Here is a 21,687-nt window from a genome sequence, read left to right as displayed (position 1 = left end):
TACCAAATTTTCTGTCATTGATGAGGCCAAGGAATTTCATATTACAGAAAAATGTTTACTCATATATGAATGCATGAATATGTTCTTCTGCTTAAATTTAGAATGCTACATCATCTAGTTTAAAATTAAAATAATGTGATATTTCGTTGAAATGAAAGTTCTTTTAACTTCCATCTCTAAGAAGAGGCAAGAACGCGTTGGTAGAGGCATGCACGCAGGACTTGCCTGTTGTTTGTGAGGTTGAGACAGCCAATGAGTAGGAGACAGATGAGTTAGGAGGGAGCTATTATTAGAGAAGATCTGTATGTACCCTGAAGTCATGTAGACTGTGCAAAGACGACATTGAAATAAGATGCCATGAGCTATAGGGATCATCTTTTAGTACACTAAGGAGTTGATAAAGGCTGTACCCATGATGACATGTGTCAGATTTGAGGCTGTAAAGATTGCAAATACAGGATGTTAAAATAGCATACCTATTTCAAGTTTATACTTCTTTATCCTTGAGGTTGTAAGTACTAGCATTTCTTCATACTATGGTCCTTTCTACCTGATTTAGAGTCTCAGTGTGAGCAACAACATACTAGTTCCTTAGGAAAATGCAAAGTATGGGATGCTCCAGTCACGGTCCTTAAAGAAAATCACAACCTAAGAATAAATGTATAGACTGGCAATGTTTCTGAACTGGGATGTAAAGCTACACTAATTATCATTGTTATTTTTATAAGACAATTTCCCATATCTCCACTAATAATTTGATGAACTATTTCTTCTATTTCTAAGATTACACAATACTTAAAATGTAGAACATGTTTGACAATAATGTTCAAATACAAGTCTTAATGATGTATTTAAAGGAAACACATGGCCTTAATGGTCATGTTGCCAAATTTAAAGGACCCATTCTTGATAACCCAATGGTTATTATGATTTTCAGGCTCTTGATTGAGAAAGATGCATATATCTGGTCCATAGAAGAAAAATGCAAGCGTTCTTTATTTAATTTGGGAAAGCAATAAAGACTTACAAGGTGGAACTTTTCACAGATATGCAGGTCCCTGTAGTCAAAAAGCAGATGCCGCCTTCAGACTCAACTGGGCCACTTACCTTGCAAGTACAGAAAACATCATAGTAGCTAGCTTTGATGGCAGAGGAAGTGGTTACCAAGGAGATAAGATCATGCACGCAATCAACAGAAGACTGGGAACACTAGAAGTTGAAGATCAAATTGAAGCAGCCAGGTAAGTGACTAGAGATGAACTCAAACATCACTTACTGTTCTCCTTGTTTCTTTCTTTATCTATTTATTTGTAAAATGTGAAGAATGTGAGGATGTTTGGGGTGAATGTGTAATTCTTCTATCCTGTAGGTTTTTAGTGCAGATAACATATTTAGATAAAAACGTGTGTCATTATAGATTCCTTTGAAATTTTGTTTGTTTGTTTGTTTTTTGTTGTTTTTCAAGACAGGGTTTCTCTATGTAGTTTTGGTGCCTGTCCTGGAGCTTGCTCTGTACACCAGGCTGGCCTCAAACTCACAGAGATCCGCCTGCCTCTGGCTCCCGAGTGCTGGGATTAAAGGCGTGCGCCACCGCCACCCAGCTTCTTTGAAGTTTTAAGGCATTTCCTAAGTTTCTTTTCGTATGTGAATAGAGAAAGGGAGTTAGCATAGACACTACTGTCATCTAAGAGTGGAGACTGGTGATCCATAGAACACATGGGTAAACTGAGGGACGAGTGTACCATGTTGGTCAGACTTTCAGTTGCTGTGATAAGATGTCTGGCAGAAGGAACTTGAAGGAACAAGAAGATGGGTTCATTTGGAATTATGGTTTGAGAGATTTCAGTCCACTGTCCTAGATTGATTAGATAGGGACAACTGCAGTGGTTTTAGCTCTTTCTTCTATGTAGTTTACTGACAATTTACACCTTATAATTGCAGCCAGCAATTATTGTGCACACACTGAAGGCTAGGCAGTCCTGAAATTTCCTCTCCTTTAAACCCAGCCTCCCACAAGGTCTTAGGGCATGGGCCAAAGGTAGACAAGTCCTTCACTACAGTTAAGGCAAATAACCTTTGGTTCAATTCTTAATCAAGTCCTTTTCCCCCACCCAACTCCTAATGAGCAGTATTTGCTGCCTGCATTCCTATCCGCACCCTGGTTTCCTAAGCCCCCCACCAAAATCACTCATTAACCTCTGCTAACATCATTCTTGCTGGCTCCTTCAAACCAATTTTCTAAATTTCTCTTTCAAACTAGTTGCAAAGGTTTCTGAACTACAAGATCTGATAAGTCACAGCAATGACTCTATCTATCTCTTCAGACCAATATTCAATGTCAGTGAGGTTTTCACTGCAATTATAAAACACTTGATAGAACAACATCAAAGGAGGAATTATTTATTCTGGACCACGGTTTCTGAGATTTCCACCAGAAGTCCTTGGCTCTGTTGCTTCTGGGTCCATGGTGAGGTAGAAAATCACTTGTGGTGAGCCTACTTGCTTCATAGTATAGCAGAAAGCTTTCTCTTCTCCCTATTTTTATTCCTTCTCATGGGAAGATGCTGTCCACATTCAGCGTGGGCCTTCCCCTGTTGGTTATTTGCCCATAGACACATGTAGCCGTTTCTCAGTACAACCAAATTGAAAATTAAATTTAACCATCACACTAGGTGAACATCTGACCAAATGGTTGAGCCCATTCCTTATAGTCAAAACTAAGTGATAGAGAAATTGAATGTACATTCACCTTGTAGGGAGTCATAACTATGAAGCCTAAAATATAGCTCCTACAGCCTTTGTAAGGGGAACTCTTCTATTTTTGGAAAGTTGTGGGATACAACTGAACTGCCATGAATCACAATTATAAGGGTTTCCTTAAGCATGAACATCATCTCACTCTGGCCTTCCCACAAAGAAATATAAACTGATGTGTTTTGGATGGAAAGGAGAGGAGCATCCTATGGTAGGCACATGGCTTTAAGCTATAGAACAGCCCTGGGAGGTGGATATTCTTATCATGTGTTTCAAGTAAAGAAACAGAACTTGTCAGGGTGAAGCAGGCTTGGAATCCAGCCCATTCCAGCTTTTCTGTTCCACTGCATCCGGCTGGTAAATTGGATGTGGAACCTTGGAGTTGCCGGCCACTTGCACAGGGGTTTGGAGAAGTCTAATAAACAGGTGGTTTAAGATAGTGTTGTAAAATTATAGATCCAGAAATGCAGAGTGATCCATGGATGATCAATGTGTTGAGAAAAATACCTTCAAGGAAAATTCATCAAAGAAAAGAGGTTAGATAAATATTCCTAAGTGAATGAAATTCCCTTATGCCAAAGTTAATTACTGACCATTTTTTTAAAAATGTAAAAGAAATTTTAGATTAAAGAAAGAATAAATTAGAGTTTTCACTGTTGTAAAAATAAATTTTTATCTATCAAGACTGGTCATCTCTCTATGAGAGGAGGCCACAAGCTCATGAACTTGAGTTCTAAAAGTGTTAAAATTACCGAATTCAATATTTATAAAACAAAACCTGTTTCAGACAATATTGACAGGCAGTATTTCCTATGCAATGGAACACTGTTACAGCAACTAAGAAGAACTAAACACAGCAACACAAGTGAACCTCACAATAAAGTTCAGCGAAAGAAGCCTGGCACCAGTGTTTATACGAAGTTCAAAATCAAGTACAAACTCAGGGGAATGTTTATGGACTTCAGCAAAAAGGAACATTTTAGTGTACTTTCCCTTTTCAGATAGGAAAATGACCGGGGCCTTGTGAGAGCATGCATATGTCTTCTTTGTAAAGGTGTATCACCCTGTGCACTCATGACTCAGCCCCTATTGACAGAGCCTCTGTATTTAAAGAGGTTAATTGACAAGGAGAGGAGTTGAGAAGTGCCCTTAATTTCTTCCTGTATCACTTGACTTTGCAGCCTTGGGCAGGCATCACCAACTGAAAACAGAATCAACTGTCCATCAATGCAAAGACCTCCACACCTCCCAGGATACCACAGAATTGTGCATTCTATTTGCTAGACTTCCTTATGTTTAAAAAAAAATGACTTGATTTATGGATAAGATTACGAAATAGGTGCATAAAACAAAGTTCTTTTTTTAAAAAAACCTGGATTTCAACTCCTGACACAGTTTGGTGGTCCTTAATCCATCAAAGAAAATATACTTTCCCTTAATGGTGCTGAGTAAATTAGTAAATCAACACCCAGTACAGGATTTGATTTAGATGTTGGTATTTAAATTCTCAGGTAAGAGTCCAGAGACAATTCTAAGCCCTACTCAGCTGTTCTCCCTGCCCTTGTCTTTTTCTATCGCAGGGGCTAACCACTTTCAAGCTGAAAAACATCTGGAGAGATTTAAATTCAATTATGTAAAGAAAAGTGCATCTGGGCTGCAAATTTTTATATAAAGCTGTGAAAAAAACTGCCAGGATTTGTTTTCTGTGAATCATGTATACACACACACACACACACACACACACACACACACACAGAGAGAGAGAGAGAGAGAGAGAGAGAGAGAGAGAGAGAGAGAGAGAGAGAGAGAGAGAATTTTATGGACTCTAGTTATGATGTTAGCATGGTAGACATTTACCTCAAGTATTTTTGATTGCTGACCCTGGTCCCTCTTAGTTTGTATTAAATGAAGGAGATAACAAGTGTCAGGCCTTCACAGTTGTGCAGTTAGCTTAGTTTTCTATACGCAGTGGAAAAAAAAGTTGTTAACTTTTCTTGTTTTTTAGACAATTTTTAAAAATGGGATTTGTGGACAGCAAACGAGTTGCAATTTGGGGCTGGGTGAGTAGTTTGTTTGTTATTATTTATATGTTATTTATTTGGTTTTTTTTTTTGACTCACGGATTTGTATGCACTCCTTAGTGAATATAGTGTAATGCAGGTTAATTTTTTGCATGCAAATATTTGGAGATGAAAATCACATCTGTTGAGTCTTGGGCCTCGGAACAGCAGGCTTCCAGAATGTCTACTGAGCTAGACATATACCTCTGTTCATTATGATGAGATAAGGAGCCCAGAGCAAGAGTAGGGAAGGAGGAAGGAGGTGGGCAAAAGAGGAAAAAAGAGAAAGGCTTGGGGGGGGGGATAAAAGCTTATTAATCAGCAAAGGTTTGTGGCTTTTTGTTTTTATTTATTATTTTCTTTAATTTGTATATATGGTCACCAGGGTCCACTAAATGTCCCCTGCTTGTTTTCTTATATCTGTGAAAAGGGACCAGGATTCTCCAAGTGTATTCTTTAGATACTGCCCAATTAAAGCCAATTTAAGCCTCCTATACCATGCTTTCTATCTCTAAAGAGGCACAGTATATAAAGATGTGAGAAATGTGGAAACCGCGACTCGCTTACCATATGTCCTTATTCCTTTACCTCCATAAAAATAACTGTTTCCATTCCCTAGTCATATGGAGGGTATGTAACCTCAATGGTCCTGGGATCGGGAAGTGGCGTGTTCAAGTGCGGAATAGCTGTGGCACCTGTGTCACGGTGGGAGTATTATGGTATGTAACTGCTGTTATATGCAAAGAACTATTAAGTGTTGACCTTAACATTACAGGGAGAAAGCCATTCCTTTTTTTAGTTTTCTGTGTTTCTATGGAAAATAATAGGCTGGTTCCTTTCTGTGGCTCTTTATAGAGATATATAGGATGCTCTCATTCATTCTGTTGTTATTCAAACCTGAGTGCTATGGTGTGCTACCTACACATTTAATTTCTTATCAACAAACCTGTTGCCAAAATTTTTAAACAGCCTTCATGCTGCATTTCTCAAATAAATGTTTCTTTATCTTTATTCAAATTTGATTTGGGACTTCACATATTAACAGAGGAAAGGAAGTATGTATCTCTTCCCTTCTGAGTGAAGATCAAATATGGATTCGGCGTCAGAGGAAGAGAAGACGGGAACAGATGCATTTCCAGGGCGATTTGCTTTCCCACTGTCTTTTAGTACTAGAATATCATTCTCATCATGAGAAAGACCACACAGCATCATTCTTCTGAGACTACAATGCCCAGGGCAAGACTGAGCAGAAATGAACACCGAGGGGTGGGAAGGAGATGCTGTATTTTCCATTATTTTCTGACCTCACTGAAGTTCTTATTGTAGTAGTGTGAGAATGGAATTGTTGATAAAGAATATGCTTATTAATAGTTATATCCTAATATACAGTAGTACCAGTCCTGTGAAAACTCTTTGAAAGCCTCTCCAAGTCAAGGGAAGCCAATGTGCAAAACATCCCTGTCTTTCCGTTAAAAACTTGGCAGGTGCAGTTACGATTTAATCTGCACACAATGGAGTTGTTTTTATGTGATACTTTTGTTTGGAATTAATTGTTCTGTTGGATGGTTTGTTTCTGGAGACCTCTGGTGGTCAATAAAATAATGAAGTAGCCTTTGTGAGGTTTCAGGCATGTAAGAAAAGTTCATTAAATGTACATGACCTAATATACAGTAATGAAAGAGAGCTTTGAATATATGTTTAAGTTTTCACAATTTTATTCAGAATTGCAAACAACAAAGTGGTGTTTCAAGACATTGTTCTAAAATTTCACAACTAAATTATGTAGCTATGTATATTTTTAAAAACATATATTTTAAATTTTCAGATCTTAATATACATGTAAATGTGGTTAGCATAGATAAGAAAGTAGCATTTTGCTCTGAGACAAACAGATTGAAGGCTGTTGAATAGATGTTGGGGAAAATTTTATTTTGCTCTTGAAGACACTGTCTCCCGATCAAATATACAAGCCAAGTTGTTAATATTTGATTTTTTAAGTTAAAATACATGTGAAAAGTTCATTACCTTGTATTTTTAAGTGTCCTTTAAGATACTATATTTTTATAGACTGTTCTCTACTTACATACAATTATATATAGTCTATATTCATTTTTAGTAAAATATAGATAGATATTAGTTACTCATTTAGGAGGAAAGGCGGGGTAGTAGTGGAAAAGCCAACAGTCTTCAGGGTGTTTTTAATTTATGCCTCAGTCATCCAGTAGCACCACAGTGTTGAACTTAAGCAGTAAAAGAATGTAAAGAACTCATAGAATTCGTGTCAAAATGCTTGTCCGAGACGGTGACAGTCAAGCACAGAGGCAATACATGATTTCTACGTTTATTTACTCCAACCTGGCTATTTAAGGAGACAACTTTTAAAACATCCTATAAGCAAAAGAAATCAGATTCAGAAAGACAAATAGCACGTGTTTTTCTTCATATGTGGAACCTAGAATTGAAGGGCGACTCTCTGGGGAAACCAAGGAGACAAGCGTTCAACAGGAAGGGAGCAACAAGGGTGACGGGCTCAATGTAGGTACAGTATAGGACGCACTTGAATGGGATAGCTTCATTAAACCCACCACTTTGTACAGTGGATACACACTAGTAGTTAAAAAAAACAACAATGAAACTATTTATGCAGCGAATTCCATCAGTGATACTTTAGGGCAAATATATAATATCGGATTTCATTTTGTTTAAAAGTATGTTTAATTACCCCAAGTAGCCAAACCAATTGTGCAACCTGTTATTCCACTACATTTATATATAAAAGAGCTTATGTCAGTTGAGCAGACAGATATTAATGTAATCTGTTCACAGTGCTCAAGTGTTACAGCACAAAACTTGAGACCTCCCCATAAAGTGAGGGGAAACAAATGCTTGACTTGAATTATGATGAAGTAGCTGTGTCAATATGGACTGTTAAATTCCTTCTTTTTATCATAGTGAATCTCAACCTGCCTAAAATATAAGACTTAAGTGAGCCACTAGTAATTGATCATTGTAGGTATCTCAAAAGGAGACAGATTATCATAGCAGAAGTGTGTGTGTTTATCTCAGTACTACAACTTTCAAGATAACCTGGGCACTAGACAGATGACTTCCATTGAGTGGGTCTCTCTGGGAATTTAACTTTTCTTCAGGTCAATTGCTGATTGTGTTTTAGGTTGTCTAGTTTGTGCTCCCGCTGCCCTGATGCTGAGGGCTGAGTGCAGATGGGTCAGGGCTGCAGAGAAGTCCTGAGTGAGAGTGAGTGATCTGGGCGTCAGTATCTCAGGCTGAGTTAGCAAGGGTTGGCTCGGGGAAATTCTTTCATGAGTTAAGGCACAGGTAAAGTGATGCAATAGATATAAGAAACACTGTTACTGGAGAAGTTGAACCTCGTCTCTTTTTTCCCCATCACAGACTCCGTGTATACAGAGCGCTACATGGGTCTGCCAACTCCAGAAGACAACCTTGCCCATTACAGGGTAAGAGACAAACAGCTGTGCCAACCTTACAACTGTGTATAAATGACTTAAGAACTTCTTAATTGTATCTATTTTAGAAAAAAAAATATATATTATTTCCAGCAAATTTCTTGTTAAAAAGAAATAACACAGGTGGTTTAGAGATTCTCCAGTAGCTTCCCTACTATATTTTGCATAATTACAGTCGTTATCATATGCTATATAGGTCACAATATGCATTCATTTGGAAATACAAAGCAACATCAGATAATTACTTTAATTATAAAAATTTCAGTTTAGAAAACATGTCAAATTCAACATATTCTTTTAGGACCCAGAAGACTCTTTAAGCCTTTAGCAAGATATTAAAATGTTCATGATATTATAACAATTAAAAGGTAAATGCATGCCTGTAATTTTCTCACTCATAGCCAGCTATGTAGATTTTTAACACGGAATTGGCATAAAGCAGGTGAGGTGGCAGGTGCAGTTGAGTAGTGCCCTGAAGAGCCCTGTCCGTAAATTACTACATAGCCTCCAATGGTGGGAGAAGTAGTGGGCAGCTTGCTCTCCGGAGAAGCCGCAGCATTTGAAATGTGACCTGGATGCGGCTATCACCTGCTGTCACTGCTAGTGTGGAGGCCACACCAAAGCTGTGTGGATGTCACCCTGATACAGCTGTATGAAACAGCACCACTTTGACACTTTCAAAACTTTACTGATTCTGTGAACCATATTAGCTGAGGGGGAAAAAATGTGAACTAAATTAAAGCTTTTTGATAGGAAGGAAAATCATCTCTGACATTTCCATTCTCCAAAGAGGTCCAAAATTCTCCCTGGGAGAATGAATTAAAAAGAAAGAAAAACAAGAATAATGTCAACACAAAATTTTCTCTGTGTTGTGACTCTTAGTACATAGACCTAACCGTAATACATTGCTCTGAGCAATATACGTACATTTTTGTAAGATGCCATCATTATTACTGTGGAGTAATAATGAACCATCTGATCAAAACAGTGAATTTAAAGTCTCTGCTTTTTCAAGATGTGTGTGTGTGTGTGTGTGTGTGTGTGTGTGTGTGTGTGTGCATGTATGTGTATGTATGTGGGTGTGTATATGTGTATGTATGTGTATATGTGTATATGTACGTATATGTATGTGCATATGTGTATATGTACGTATGCACGTATGTGTGTGTGTATATATGTATGTGTAACTTACTTTCACCTGTTACTTTCAACTTAATTGTAAGCTTGCATATGCAGGGGGACATGTTTGTGTTAGTGCCTGCATGTTTTTATATGTTTCTGAGACATGATAGAAAAGTAACCTGCAACCTAAAGTGGCACACTAGACAGCTCTCCCTACAGAGAAGCCTCTTAATCAGGCTCTCTCCGTTCTTTCAGAGGTCTCACCCCACAGTGCACACTCCATTCTTCTCACTCTGTCTACGCCACAGCCTATAGTGTGCTTCAAGCATTGTTCACTTGACGCGTAACTACAGTGCTGCTAGCAAATGACCTAGCTCCCTTGACAGTGGTAGCCCAGTCTGTACACTCATGCTGTGTCTTCCCACAATCCACACCCTGCTAGCACATCACACACACACACACACACACACACACACACACACACACACACACACACAATGCACACACTGCTTGAATGGCACTCTCCTGTGTACCTGGCTAAATCCAGTCTTTGGTCTTCAGCTAAGTAGTCACCCTCCTCACAATGGCCTGGTTTAAGTGTCAGATTCTATATTTCTGTAGTTACAATTTTGTGACATTTTGCTATGGGTCCCCTACACCTGGATTGCCATTTGTCCCCCATTCCCACGTATGAGGGAGCTTCAACCATCATTTCTTTGAAAACATTATGTTACTTTCTTTGTGGGACTATGGACTCTCATCTTAGTCTACCTTGAGTTAGTAGTTACTCAGCATTGGATTTTCCCCTCCTCCACCCCGTATTGTTACTCAACATTATGTCTTCAACATTTTACTCCTTGAGTGTCCTTCTATGAAGCATAAACCTACAACCTATCTTGACTTAATAAAAAAAGTTTTAAAGTGAAACACTGTGATACAGTTTTATTTCTCCATCACTTTTCTCATTTTGATGCTGGATTTTTTCTTAATTATCCAACCTGAAAGAGGGTTTTCTTGGCTACGTCAAAGAACTGAAACCCCCTGAAAACACAGAGCTTTACTGCCTGGGATTCTAATACCTGGCTCTAGAGAATAGTGGATAAAAAGCCAAAGCGTTCATTTTAGAAAACCCCAGTTTGAAAAGCCAATGAGGCCGGAGGCACAGGGTTAAGTCCAAACCTTGACACCAAAGGATGTCATGACATTTGCTTCACTTCCTTAGGACACATACCTGTCATACATCTTCTCTTTACCAGCTCTCTCTCTATAATACTACAGGATGGCACTTTTAATCCGCCATTTCATATTTCTTTTTTCAGTCTTCTCTATAGGCTCCTCTTTCCCACACCAATCCTCCCTTCCCCTAAGTCTACCCCCCACAGAGGTGGCCATTTTCATCTCTCCCCTTAGGTGTTCCCTGCATGAGGTAGTCATGTAAATAGAAGTCACTTTCTCCTGCCAATGGCAACACACGCACATTGGGTGCACGAAGTCACTCTCTCACTTTGCTGCACAGATGGCACCCGAGGACTGTTTAATCCTTCCACGCCAGGAGTCGGGTTTTCTTGGCATGAAATTCATTGCTGGCAATGGACACATTAAAACTGCCAGTACCAGGGAGCTAAAGGTTCCCAATGTGTTACTCAGAGGAATTATCTGGGAGGGTGATAGCTAAGGTGGGCAGGAGTAAGTGAGGCAAATGCATTAACGGAATCGTCTCCACCGTGCTCGCTCAGTTGCTTCCTCTAAGCATGGAGGACTGAATCTGTGTGGGGATCTGAATGTGAGTGGAGAACTGAATCTAAGTGCCTATTTTTGGTGCACAGCAGGCTTTAGAATAAAGCTGCCCTCCTTTGTTTTTTAAATGAGCCTGTGCTTTTGTCTCTGGCAAGAATATATTCAAACATTCTATTTTCCTCCAAGGCCCCAGCTGCCCCTCTGGACCCCATCATCTTTTACTTCTTTTCTTTCTCAGGTTTGTTCTCATTCTCTCTCTCTCTCTCTCTCTCTCTCTCTCTCTCTCTCTCTCTCCTTCTCCCTCTTTCTCTCTTTCTCCTGTCCTAACCCTTGAAAAGACATGAGCGCTAATTCAACAAACCCTTAAAGGTTGTTGTCACTTTGCATTTTCATGGGTCAAGAAAATATTTTGAAAAAAAAAAAAATCCCATTTAGGCAGGAGTCTCTTAGCACATCCAGAATTAGGAAATGCACAAAGTGTGCTGTTGTGCAATAACTAAGTTCATGTTCTTAGCTAAGAAGCCATTGATACATAGAACTACAGAGTTTGGAAGAATTTAATTTTTAATATATGGTAGATGAGAGGATTCAGTCCTAGGGGATAAATGACCTAGACTTTAGAGGAACCCAAATCTCCAAGAGGAACATATCTGAGAGTTTGGGTCCTTTTATTACTGAGGAAAGAGATGCCAGGTGAATTGTCAGTGCTCTGAGCTAGTATGTCCACCTTTATGAAGGTGTATACCTGTGTGGCTGACTCCTCGCGGTGGGGGCATTATTTCCTATACTTTAAAAGCTGCTATAAGGATTAGGGGGTCCTGGGACTCAATTCAGTGACACCTGCAGTGATTCCATAAGACTGAAGATTGCCACCCACCTATGGCCAAGTGGCAGGGCAGGAGCTCTTTTAAAGGCTCCAAAGACCCCAATGAGGAACCCCTAAGGAGCTGGTCCCAGAGAGGAGAGAAGTCTGAGCTAATGAACAGTGTCATTTTGTGGACAGATCTTCTCTACACAGTCTCCATGCATAACAGACAGAAATGATGACAAATTTAAGCAAAGAATTCAGACAACCAAGGAGGCAACTCTACCACCAGTAGCCACAAGCACGCAGCAGTATAGCCACACCTCGAGGAGTGGGAGCCTACCCCATGGGTGAACAATTTCTCAAAGCCCATCTGTAGTCAGAATTGTAAGGCACGAACGCAGAAGAGACTTTCGTTCATCCACTCAAAGTGCCTGGCATTTGATTTGCTCAAAAGTTTATTCCTTAGAGAGAAGAAAAAAGTAAAAACACGGGGAAGATAAATTTTTAAAGGGTAGCAAAACATGAACTTGAACATTATATAATATCCAATGTGTACGAAAAAGATGAGAGACTTCTAAATTGTGACGATGGAGCCTGGGAATCTATGTGTCAGAAGCCTGAAGGAAGGGGAAGAGGAGGAGCCAAAATCTAGAATTTCACCCCGCCCCCTATTCAGCCTCACGTGTTATTCATCTATTGTGTTAGTATAGCTGGACTCTAAGATCTTTACATATATTTTCAGCTTCAAGTCTCCCTGAAACACTGAATCAGGATAATTACCACCATTTTATTGACAGGGAAACTGAGGCAGTAAAATATTAAGCAACGTATAGACATTGAGGGTTTGAAAAGGAAGAGGATGCTATCTGAGCCAGGAAAGAAGGAAGGGAGAAGACATGAGAAGGAAGAGCAGAGAGGTTCTCAACAGATTACGAAGAGAGGAAGGGGCAACAAAGCAGATAGACCGTGACCAGGAGAAGGGCTTCCTGGGACCTCTGAGACAGATCCATGATGAGATTTGCATGAGAGCTTTGGGAAGAGCAGACCAAATGGTGACCAATAAATACGACAGGACATAGACTGGGAAGGGATGGTCTTGTGAATAAACAGAGAAGTAGAAGACCAAGGCCAGGGGGAGTGGGGCCCCAGTCCTGAGCCTTGCTGCCAAGAGGAGAGGGCAGCCTGGAACACACAGAAGGGCTGATTTAACTTGTAGAGGAGATTTATTTTGCATTTTGCTCAAAATTTGATAGGCTTTTGGCAAGTGTATGAAACAGTCATAGATTTGGCAGTCTTCTGCTAGCAGATTTGAAACGTTCAATCCTTAAGAACTGCTGCATCGTTAGGTTATGCAAAACAGGGTGCAATTTTGTAAATATGCCATCTTGTACTGATTTGACATTTGTTCTATTATCCCAGAATATGCCAAAGGGAGAGAGACCTTCAGATTTAAGCCAAACCTTAACTTGTTTGTGGAGTGCTGATAAAATGTTGACTGCTGTGTGATCTTTAAAGCAGCCAGTGTTGCTTGTGAGGCCTGAGGTAGAGCCCCCTGTCTGGAGTTGATGGGAGCTCTTTCCTTGGCAACTCATGGGTACAGTTGTTTGATAGATGTACACAAGTAAAACATCTTATTTAGTGGGGGTTGGATTCAGTTTTTCTTAAATGTTTCCTGTGCCCTCTGCTCGGTATTAATGATGATCCTCCCAAATGGCACCCTTTAATGTTATTCATACAGCATTAATCACAGGAGGAGAATCCATAGAGTAAGCCAGTAAACCCAAGGCAATAGCTGACCGCGTTTGCTAAATTGTTACCCTTTAGACCCAGTGACTGCTTGCCCTCTACAGGACCTATGGATGGTAATGAGTATTTAGCGGTGATGTCAAGTGACCATAGAACATGCTGGAGAGGAACTTGAGCTTTGGAGTTCAAATGACCTGCACTGAAAGTCTGCTTCCTTGACTTCTAGAAGTTTGAGCTCGAGGAAGTCAATGCTCCCTCTCTGAACCTCAATTTCCTCCTCTAAATAATGGGAGTAACCAAATATGCCTCCCAGAGTCACAGAAGTGATTATAAAAGACCTCCAACACCTGCCATGAAGTAAGCTTTGAAACCACGGCAGCTGCCACCATCCTTATCTTCAGGGAGCAAATTGTCCTTCTGCTTTGTAGATGGCATGAGGGGTAGCTTGAAAATTGTTATACCTCCTGTTTCCCACAGCATTTCCCTACTCTTATCAGCTCCTTCTTTTATTTCAAAAATACAAAGATTTATTTGTTGGAAGGTAGCTGAGGAACCAGCATGATCCAACAAGCAGCTACAGATGGTTCTTCTTGGGGATTGAAGGAAAAGCTCCTCACAGAGATGCTGTGGAATCGGCACTGCCACTGGACCAATCCTTTCCACTTCTCTCTGCCAGACTGTTGCTGGCAGCAGGGCTCTCCGGAAGTTTCTAGCCTCAGGAGAATGCCAACTGCACCACCATTGCATCCTTGCCCATTTATCACTCTGAGCTTCCTTTTTAGTCCTTGGTGATAGACTATTCGGTTTGTAACTTAGTCATCCATTTCCTTTTTTATTTCTGTTTCCATGGATAGGCAACAGGGGATCATCCAATTTGGGTGGGTTAAAATAGTGTAATTAATATCTTCCCAATCATTAATCATATATTGGAGAAATCTATGCATTTCCTACGCTGGCTTTGCATGTTTCCCCCACAGCTTGAAGTGTGCCATACAGGGAGCCAGAGAGTCTTAATAGAGAAGCCCGATCACACAGTCCAGTAGGGAACCACTCACTGGTGGGTCCAGAGGCAAAGTGACATCATTGAATTTGGGGTGGAGGTTTGTTTTCTGCACCGAGAAAGCCCCAAAGCCGGTGTGCTTCTAGCAGCTGTCTGTCTCTCTCATCGAAAGGTCCCTTTGGAGGCTTCTCCCAATGAGCAGGGAAACGTGCGCTGAAATGGCACACTTATCTTGCAACTGCAGGGGAAGCTTTTGTTTTATTTTTCTCTTGCTGCATTAAAGTATTTGTCTTTCTTTCTTTGTAGTGTAATATTGTTAATGTAAAACAATTTGCATCATGACACTTTTATCACAGTTTTCGTCTTTTTCTCAGTATGTTGCATTTCTCACCATGTCTAGTTCATCACAGCTACAGTGTGTACATCACAACATTTATCTTAGGCTCAGGGTTTTACTTGTTTATAAAAATTGTCTTCTTTCAGCCTGTATTCACTCCATTTAAGAAAAAAAAGGCAGCCAGAAACTGTTTTGGTCCAAACTCCAGTAGTTATCACATTCCTTGCTAACTGTCCTGTGTATTTATATGCCTCCTAACTATTACTCTATGTTTCAATGACATTTCTCCATCTCATGGCACTGGGAGGTGGTTGGAGCAGCTTTTGCTGTTCACGCTGCCAAGCAAGGCAAGCCCGTGGGGCTGCCGGAGGTGAGGTGAGGCAACACAGTTTTATATCTGGGTCAGGTCTGGTGGTTAAAGTTAATTATCATCTGTGAGAAAAAGGTGGAATTGAGCTTGTGCAGAAACAAGGTGGCAGGAAGTCAGCCCAGGCTGAGTCTATGACTGGGGGAAGAGATCACTATGAAGGTCCCTTAAGGGGCCATGACCCTGCAACTCAGAATGAGTCCTGGGTCTTCTAACCCCACCTTTCCATCTCCAGCTACATCAGATACATAACAATGCCATTTAAGATGGTTTGATTTGATTGGCTTCTCTTAGAGGACAGAGGACTCCTCAAAGTTCTGTGCTATCTTAGGTGATAAATCACCTGCCGATGGGAAATACACCCTTCACCACATACAGGGTTGTTCAGACCATTGTGGCTCAGAATCCAGAGTACCCACTTGTATGTACTTCAAGTTCCAGGATATTTAATTAACATTTTATTTCACACCGTTCCTTTGCTGGAAGACAATCATAAGTCCTTTGCAATTTTAAAAGACACGACAGAAACAGAAAGTGAAGGAGTTTTTCCCAGACTTGGTCCAGTTTTGATACTTCCTAGGGATGGGCTGTGGTACAAAGTTACTTTCTGAACCTGTCTCTTCATATAGAGTGCAGGGTTGGCAGAGACCTATGTCACACGGTTGTGAGACTTTGACTGGCTTTCCTGGCTCCTTAAAGATGGTTAGTTAGCACAGTGACAGGCACAGAGGAAATGCTCAAGGAATGGTAGGTAGGATTACTACTGCCCTGGTGTAGCAGTTGGAAGTGGGCGCAATGACTTAATAAATTGCAGAATGAGAATATTATATTCTGTCTACTCCACTTCCACTCAACTCTGCAAAAGCAAGCTTAATTATATTTCATTTACTTATTGAGTTGGTAAATATTTAGCTATATATTATATGCTAATAATAATAAACAATTATAAGCAAGTCTTATGGACTTTATTATTTAATTGAATATAACTGAATGTTGTGATAGACAGAGGCATGCTTGCAAGCATGCTGGATGGATGGATTCGAAATGGATAGATGCACTTAGGACATCCCATCAGATGAAAGTTTCCCTAAAATTACATTAAAGAACAACTTTTAATGAGCTGCAATGTTTCTTTGATAAGTTTGTGAATAAATTCTCAATTTGGGTCAGAAATTTCATATAATGTTAAGCAGGAACTAGCCTGCATAGACAGGATGGGACATTTACTTGGAGCTACCCAGTCCAGGATGATCCTAGGAGTTTTAGTCGATGGAAACATTTTGGGTAACTGCACTGAAATTTGTAGACAGTATGTCACTTTCCAGAAATACTGTGTCACAGAATTTTCAGTCAGCATCAACAATTTACTTTAAACAATGCTTCTACCATGTCTCTTGACTCCTGAGTGGAATTATTCCTATTCCCATTTCGCAGAAATCAGGACTCAAGAGGGCAGCATGTATGTCTCCAGTTGCAAAGTTCAGTAGTATTGAAACCGAAGACTAGACTTGAGCGTGTAACTGTAGCCCCATACCTTTCTGGCCAGACCACTAGGACTCCCAGCAAAAAAAAAAAATATCCAGTGTGCACCAGTTTTGTAGATAGAGGTATCACTGAAATGCAGACCCCGACTCAGGAAGAACCAGGTGGCTGCTTTTGAGTCCGTGGAGATGTCACTGCCCTTTTCCCTATCGAACCCGCTCCAGACAGCAAAGAAGACTCACTCTTCCACTCTCTATCTGGTATTTCCCTTCATCTCAACATTGTAACTGGTCCTAAATTTAAATCTTCTCACCTATGCTTTTGAAGCTTTTTTTTTCATCCAAGACCTCTGACCCTTATTGTGGAAGCCCCTAGATGAGTCAGACCACAAAATAGAACTTTTAACCCTTCATCCTGGCACCTTGGCTGCCTTGGGAATAAAATTTAACAGCACCATTTTTCTTTAATATTAAAAACGAGGAAGTACCAAACAACCACTGATTTTCTGAGGCCACCCTTGATCTTTTTCACCCTTTCCCCTCCCATATGTTACACTTGCTTAGGCTTTAAACATCTGTTTCCAGAGAGGTAATGTTTGCTTTTCATTTAGAACCTAGCAATGTGGACCAAAGTTCACATGACATATTGCAGAGTATGTTTAGTTGCAAATGCTATGTACAGGCTCTTTGAAATGTAGCATGTATGGCACCATGTGACACATGGTTGCTATGGTAATACACTTTTTGGCTGAACTACAGCAGAAACCCATGGAACATACATTGCTAATATGAGACTCTGCCCTCTGCTAATGCATAGGACACAGCCAATCTGTGATCTGGGACTCAAGGGGTTTTGCGTGCAGCCTAGGGGACAGGTGCCCTCTTCTTATATGTGCAGGGAAGATGTGGCATTCTTCCTTTCCAGTCCTGTCTCCCAGGCACGGGGCATGCTGTGCATTCTGCCATGCATGGAGACAGCATTTGCTTGAATATCGGTTTGCTATATTTTGTATCAAAGGGGGCCCCAGCTGAAAACATTTTATTTTGTAAACTGAAGTGAAAAATCAGTTATGGCAGATCCTTTTTTGAATAATGACATTCTTTTTCCCAATTTCAGAATTCAACAGTCATGAGCAGAGCTGAAAATTTTAAACAAGTTGAGTACCTCCTTATTCATGGAACAGCAGATGGTGAGTTTCAGTTAATTAGACTTTTTAGTACCACAGACAGGTTTGCAACTTCACTACTGACAAAACAAAAGCATGAGGGGCAAGACTGTTACATTTACTTCAATAAAACAGTGTTGCTTTCCACAACTCACTTGTCTTGGGCTAAATGGGATGCTGAGTCCTAGAACTTCAGTCACTGTCTTCTCTGCTTCCCCCTCAGTAGCTGAACACTCCAGAGGCCACTAGCTCTTTGTTTATGGCTGCTTGTTCCCTTTCTTGCCCACAGATAATGTTCACTTCCAGCAGTCAGCTCAGATCTCCAAAGCCCTGGTGGATGCTGGCGTGGATTTCCAAGCAATGGTATAATAAGACTTTGTTCAGGGGAAACCAAGTATCTGGAAGGTCTAGTTTCCTCTTCGGGGGTTACTTTTTCCCAAGGACGTCTGAGAAGATAGGACTGAAGAGGGCTTTCTCATTCCAGTGTGAAGTTGGAGATGTGATATCCTTGAGTCATACACAGAGTAAATATTAGACAGTTTGAGGTTGAGAAACACAGTATTACATATCCTGGGAGTGTCAAAACACCACTCTTCTATTCCTGTGATGGTTCAGTCTCTCCCTGTTTTGATTTGAAAGTAATCACTTATTCCGTAAATGTGTGGCAGAGTAATTCTAAAGTGAAACCAGCATGATAATAGCTGAAATGTAAAAGCCATTCTGTTATTATGATTACTAGCCATCCTAACAACAGTGGGATATTAATAATCAGCATGCTACAGTTTTTGTGATTGCTACACTCTCTTTTGTTGAACAACTGCAGGCAACAAGCAATTAGGCTTGTTTATAAAATCAGAAACGACTGGGGCTGCTTTTGCCTATACAGAAGATGTTGGGGGTATTGAGTCTTCTATATTAGAATTTTTCAGGTCAAAAAGAAAAAATATATATACATGCACACACAACATGTCTTGCACTAATAATACTGTTGTTTAAAACACAGCTTTCTTACCTGTTTTGGCTAGAAAACCCTGCCCCCCCTCCTAACACATAATTCGCTGTGTGCTCAGTTCCAGGAGTGCCCACTGTCTAGACATGGGCTTTCTATCTTGTATTGAGAAAACCTGCCATATCTTTTGTACCAGATTCTCAGTAGAGGTCAAGGTTTATTTTTTCACTACTTAAAGCAAAATCATATAATACTTGAAGCACGATTTTAAAATTAACTTTTGTCTCAGTAATATGTACTAGGCTGGCAGTGCTTTCCCATTCATTTAGTAAGGTATCAGTTTATACGTGCTTGCTTCAGGTTGGAGACTCCTTCTATATAAATGTCACACAGACAGAGCTTTTAATTTCCAGTATAAAATTTAACTATTGGTAAATAATACATTTGACTTTTGACTTCATTTTATATATATATATATATATATATATATATACACATATACATGTATATGTGTGTGTATAACACTTTAATATTTAAATGGATTTTTCTAGCCATTAAGATACTTATATTGGAAAAATTGCTTTAAAAACTATTTATTTTAATACATACTCAAGTGTAGAGAAATTTGATACTTGCTAGTACCCATTAAAATAGTATGCCTGCTGGTATAAACCTTCCCATTTAGAGTGTGGTTTTAAGTGACCTTTGAGTTACATTTGAAAGTTAAATTGGATATTTTAATTAGAATATACCTATGTTTAAAGCCCCATGCAGTAAATCCAAATGCACAGTGAACTTTCTCTGTACCTGAAAAAGAGGACCAGAGACTTCTTCAGAACTGAACACATCTTGAAAAGCTCTGGGGAGGAACTAGACACTGTCTTTGACCACACTTCAGTTTATCAACCTTTCCCATTTAACACCACGCAAGAGCTCATTTGAATTTTTTCCTTTTAAATTAAAGCTGACATCCTAATTCTGACCTCTTTCTCTCTCCAGTGGTATACGGATGAAGACCATGGGATAGCTAGCAGCATGGCCCACCAGCATATCTATACCCACATGAGCCATTTCCTCCAACAGTGCTTCTCTGTACAGTAGCACAGCAAGGCTCCCGTAGCTTATTTAAAAACACATTTGTTCTCATTATCTCAAAACTGCACTGTCAAGATGACGATCTTAATAATGCTCTCATCGAGAAATTCCAGGCTACTTTCCAGTTTCATACCTGCAGTCCCAAGTAAGAATGTCTGTCTTCACAACAGATTATTACCTTACAGCAATTTGGATTTTTCACTCTGTTTTGTTTATCATTTAAAATTATTTCCACATCAGCTGCTGAAACAACAAATATAAATTATTTTTACAAGAGTTCTGCATAGATTTCCTGAGAAGAATTTCTTTTTTTTTTTTTCTCTTTTCTTACTAGACTGGTCCAAATCTTGTTCCCTTATTTAAGGGGATGACAAGATGTGGGCAATGATGTCATTAGGGCAGCAATGAGAGAAGCGGGGACAGGGAGAGGAGATCACAGAGTATGGCTAGAAACCCAGGTCCAAGCACACCAACCCAATCAGGCTACTGTCATCTCGCCTTGAGAAGTGCTGTTCACTGCCAGACTGGCACAGTTTTCTGAGAAAGACTATTCAAACAGTCTCAGGAAATCATATATGCAAAGCACTGACTTCTCAGTAAAACCACAGCAGTTGAATAGACTCCAAAGAAATGCAAGGGAAACTGCCAGCAATGTAAGGGCCCCAGGTGCCAGTTATGGCTATAGGTGCTACACAAACACAGGAAGGGTGATGGGAAAGCATTGCAAATGTGCTTTTAAAAAATCACCGATGTTTCCTAGTGAAAAGAGGCAGCTTGGAACATATCGACTTGCCCTGTTAAAAGTTGAAAATATTTGTGTCACAAATTCTAACATGAAGGAATACTTGCATCAGTTCTTACTTCATTTCCTTGAGTATGTTAATTAAAATCTTTTAACCTCATTGGCTTTTTAATGGAATATGAACGAGAATGTTGTGTGTTATTATTTCTATTCTACACACTGGAATTTTGCCTGGTCATTTAGTAAATATGCTTCCATTTTTCAGAGGTAATGGGTTACATCTTGAATCAAACTTAAACCGCATTGACATATGGACACATTTGTTCAAAGGTTCTTGTTTAACTTGTTAGAAATCCAAGACTGTCTTGTAAACATGGAAGGAGTTCAGCTTTAAAAAAAAAAAAAAAAACCTTAGATACATAAAACTGTTTAAAGTTAAATAATTCATAAGAGTTTATCTAATACCCATGAAATTTCAATTCTCATACTTAACACTTAGCTTTTAAGAAACCAGTTAATAATAATGTGGTCATTTGTGTACTATGAAAGACAATTTAATTTAATCCAGGGAAGCATGTGAGGTTCAAAGCACGAGAATGAATACTATCAGCAAAGTCATTTTGGTAGTTCTGATGGTTCCGTGGATGTGTGCTTCCAGGGCTTTGTGTTTTTTTTTGTCTCCAGTCTTTTTTTTTTGGGGGGGGGGAGGGGGATGTAATAGAAAGAAAGCATAGATTTCCGATACTGAATTTGATTTAGCAATGTTTGAATAATTTAAAAAATATGATATTTTGTTTCAATTATTTGTAACAGCTGCATTTTAAAAATGGACTTCACA

At 39.6% G+C, this 21,687-nt stretch overlaps 1 protein-coding gene across 1 annotated transcript in view; it reads left to right on the top strand.

Annotated features, from left to right (window-relative positions):
• The window catches only part of Dpp4 (dipeptidyl peptidase 4), an 84,703-nt gene extending 63,506 nt beyond the window's left edge, over positions 1–21,197 (top strand). The window contains exons 20-26 of the mRNA XM_059259156.1: positions 1,047–1,241; positions 4,760–4,814; positions 5,434–5,533; positions 8,226–8,290; positions 18,015–18,087; positions 18,353–18,426; positions 20,012–21,197. Of these exons, the coding sequence (XP_059115139.1) occupies positions 1,047–1,241; positions 4,760–4,814; positions 5,434–5,533; positions 8,226–8,290; positions 18,015–18,087; positions 18,353–18,426; positions 20,012–20,113 (664 nt within the window). The 3' untranslated portion in view covers positions 20,114–21,197. The remainder of the gene's footprint in view (positions 1–1,046; positions 1,242–4,759; positions 4,815–5,433; positions 5,534–8,225; positions 8,291–18,014; positions 18,088–18,352; positions 18,427–20,011) is intronic.
• The last annotated feature ends 490 nt before the right edge of the window (positions 21,198–21,687 follow it).

This window comes from Peromyscus eremicus, chromosome 4 (assembly GCF_949786415.1).
Source record: "Peromyscus eremicus chromosome 4, PerEre_H2_v1, whole genome shotgun sequence".
Classification (NCBI taxonomy): Eukaryota; Metazoa; Chordata; class Mammalia; order Rodentia; family Cricetidae; genus Peromyscus; species Peromyscus eremicus.
This window is presented reverse-complemented; position numbering and strand designations above follow the sequence as displayed.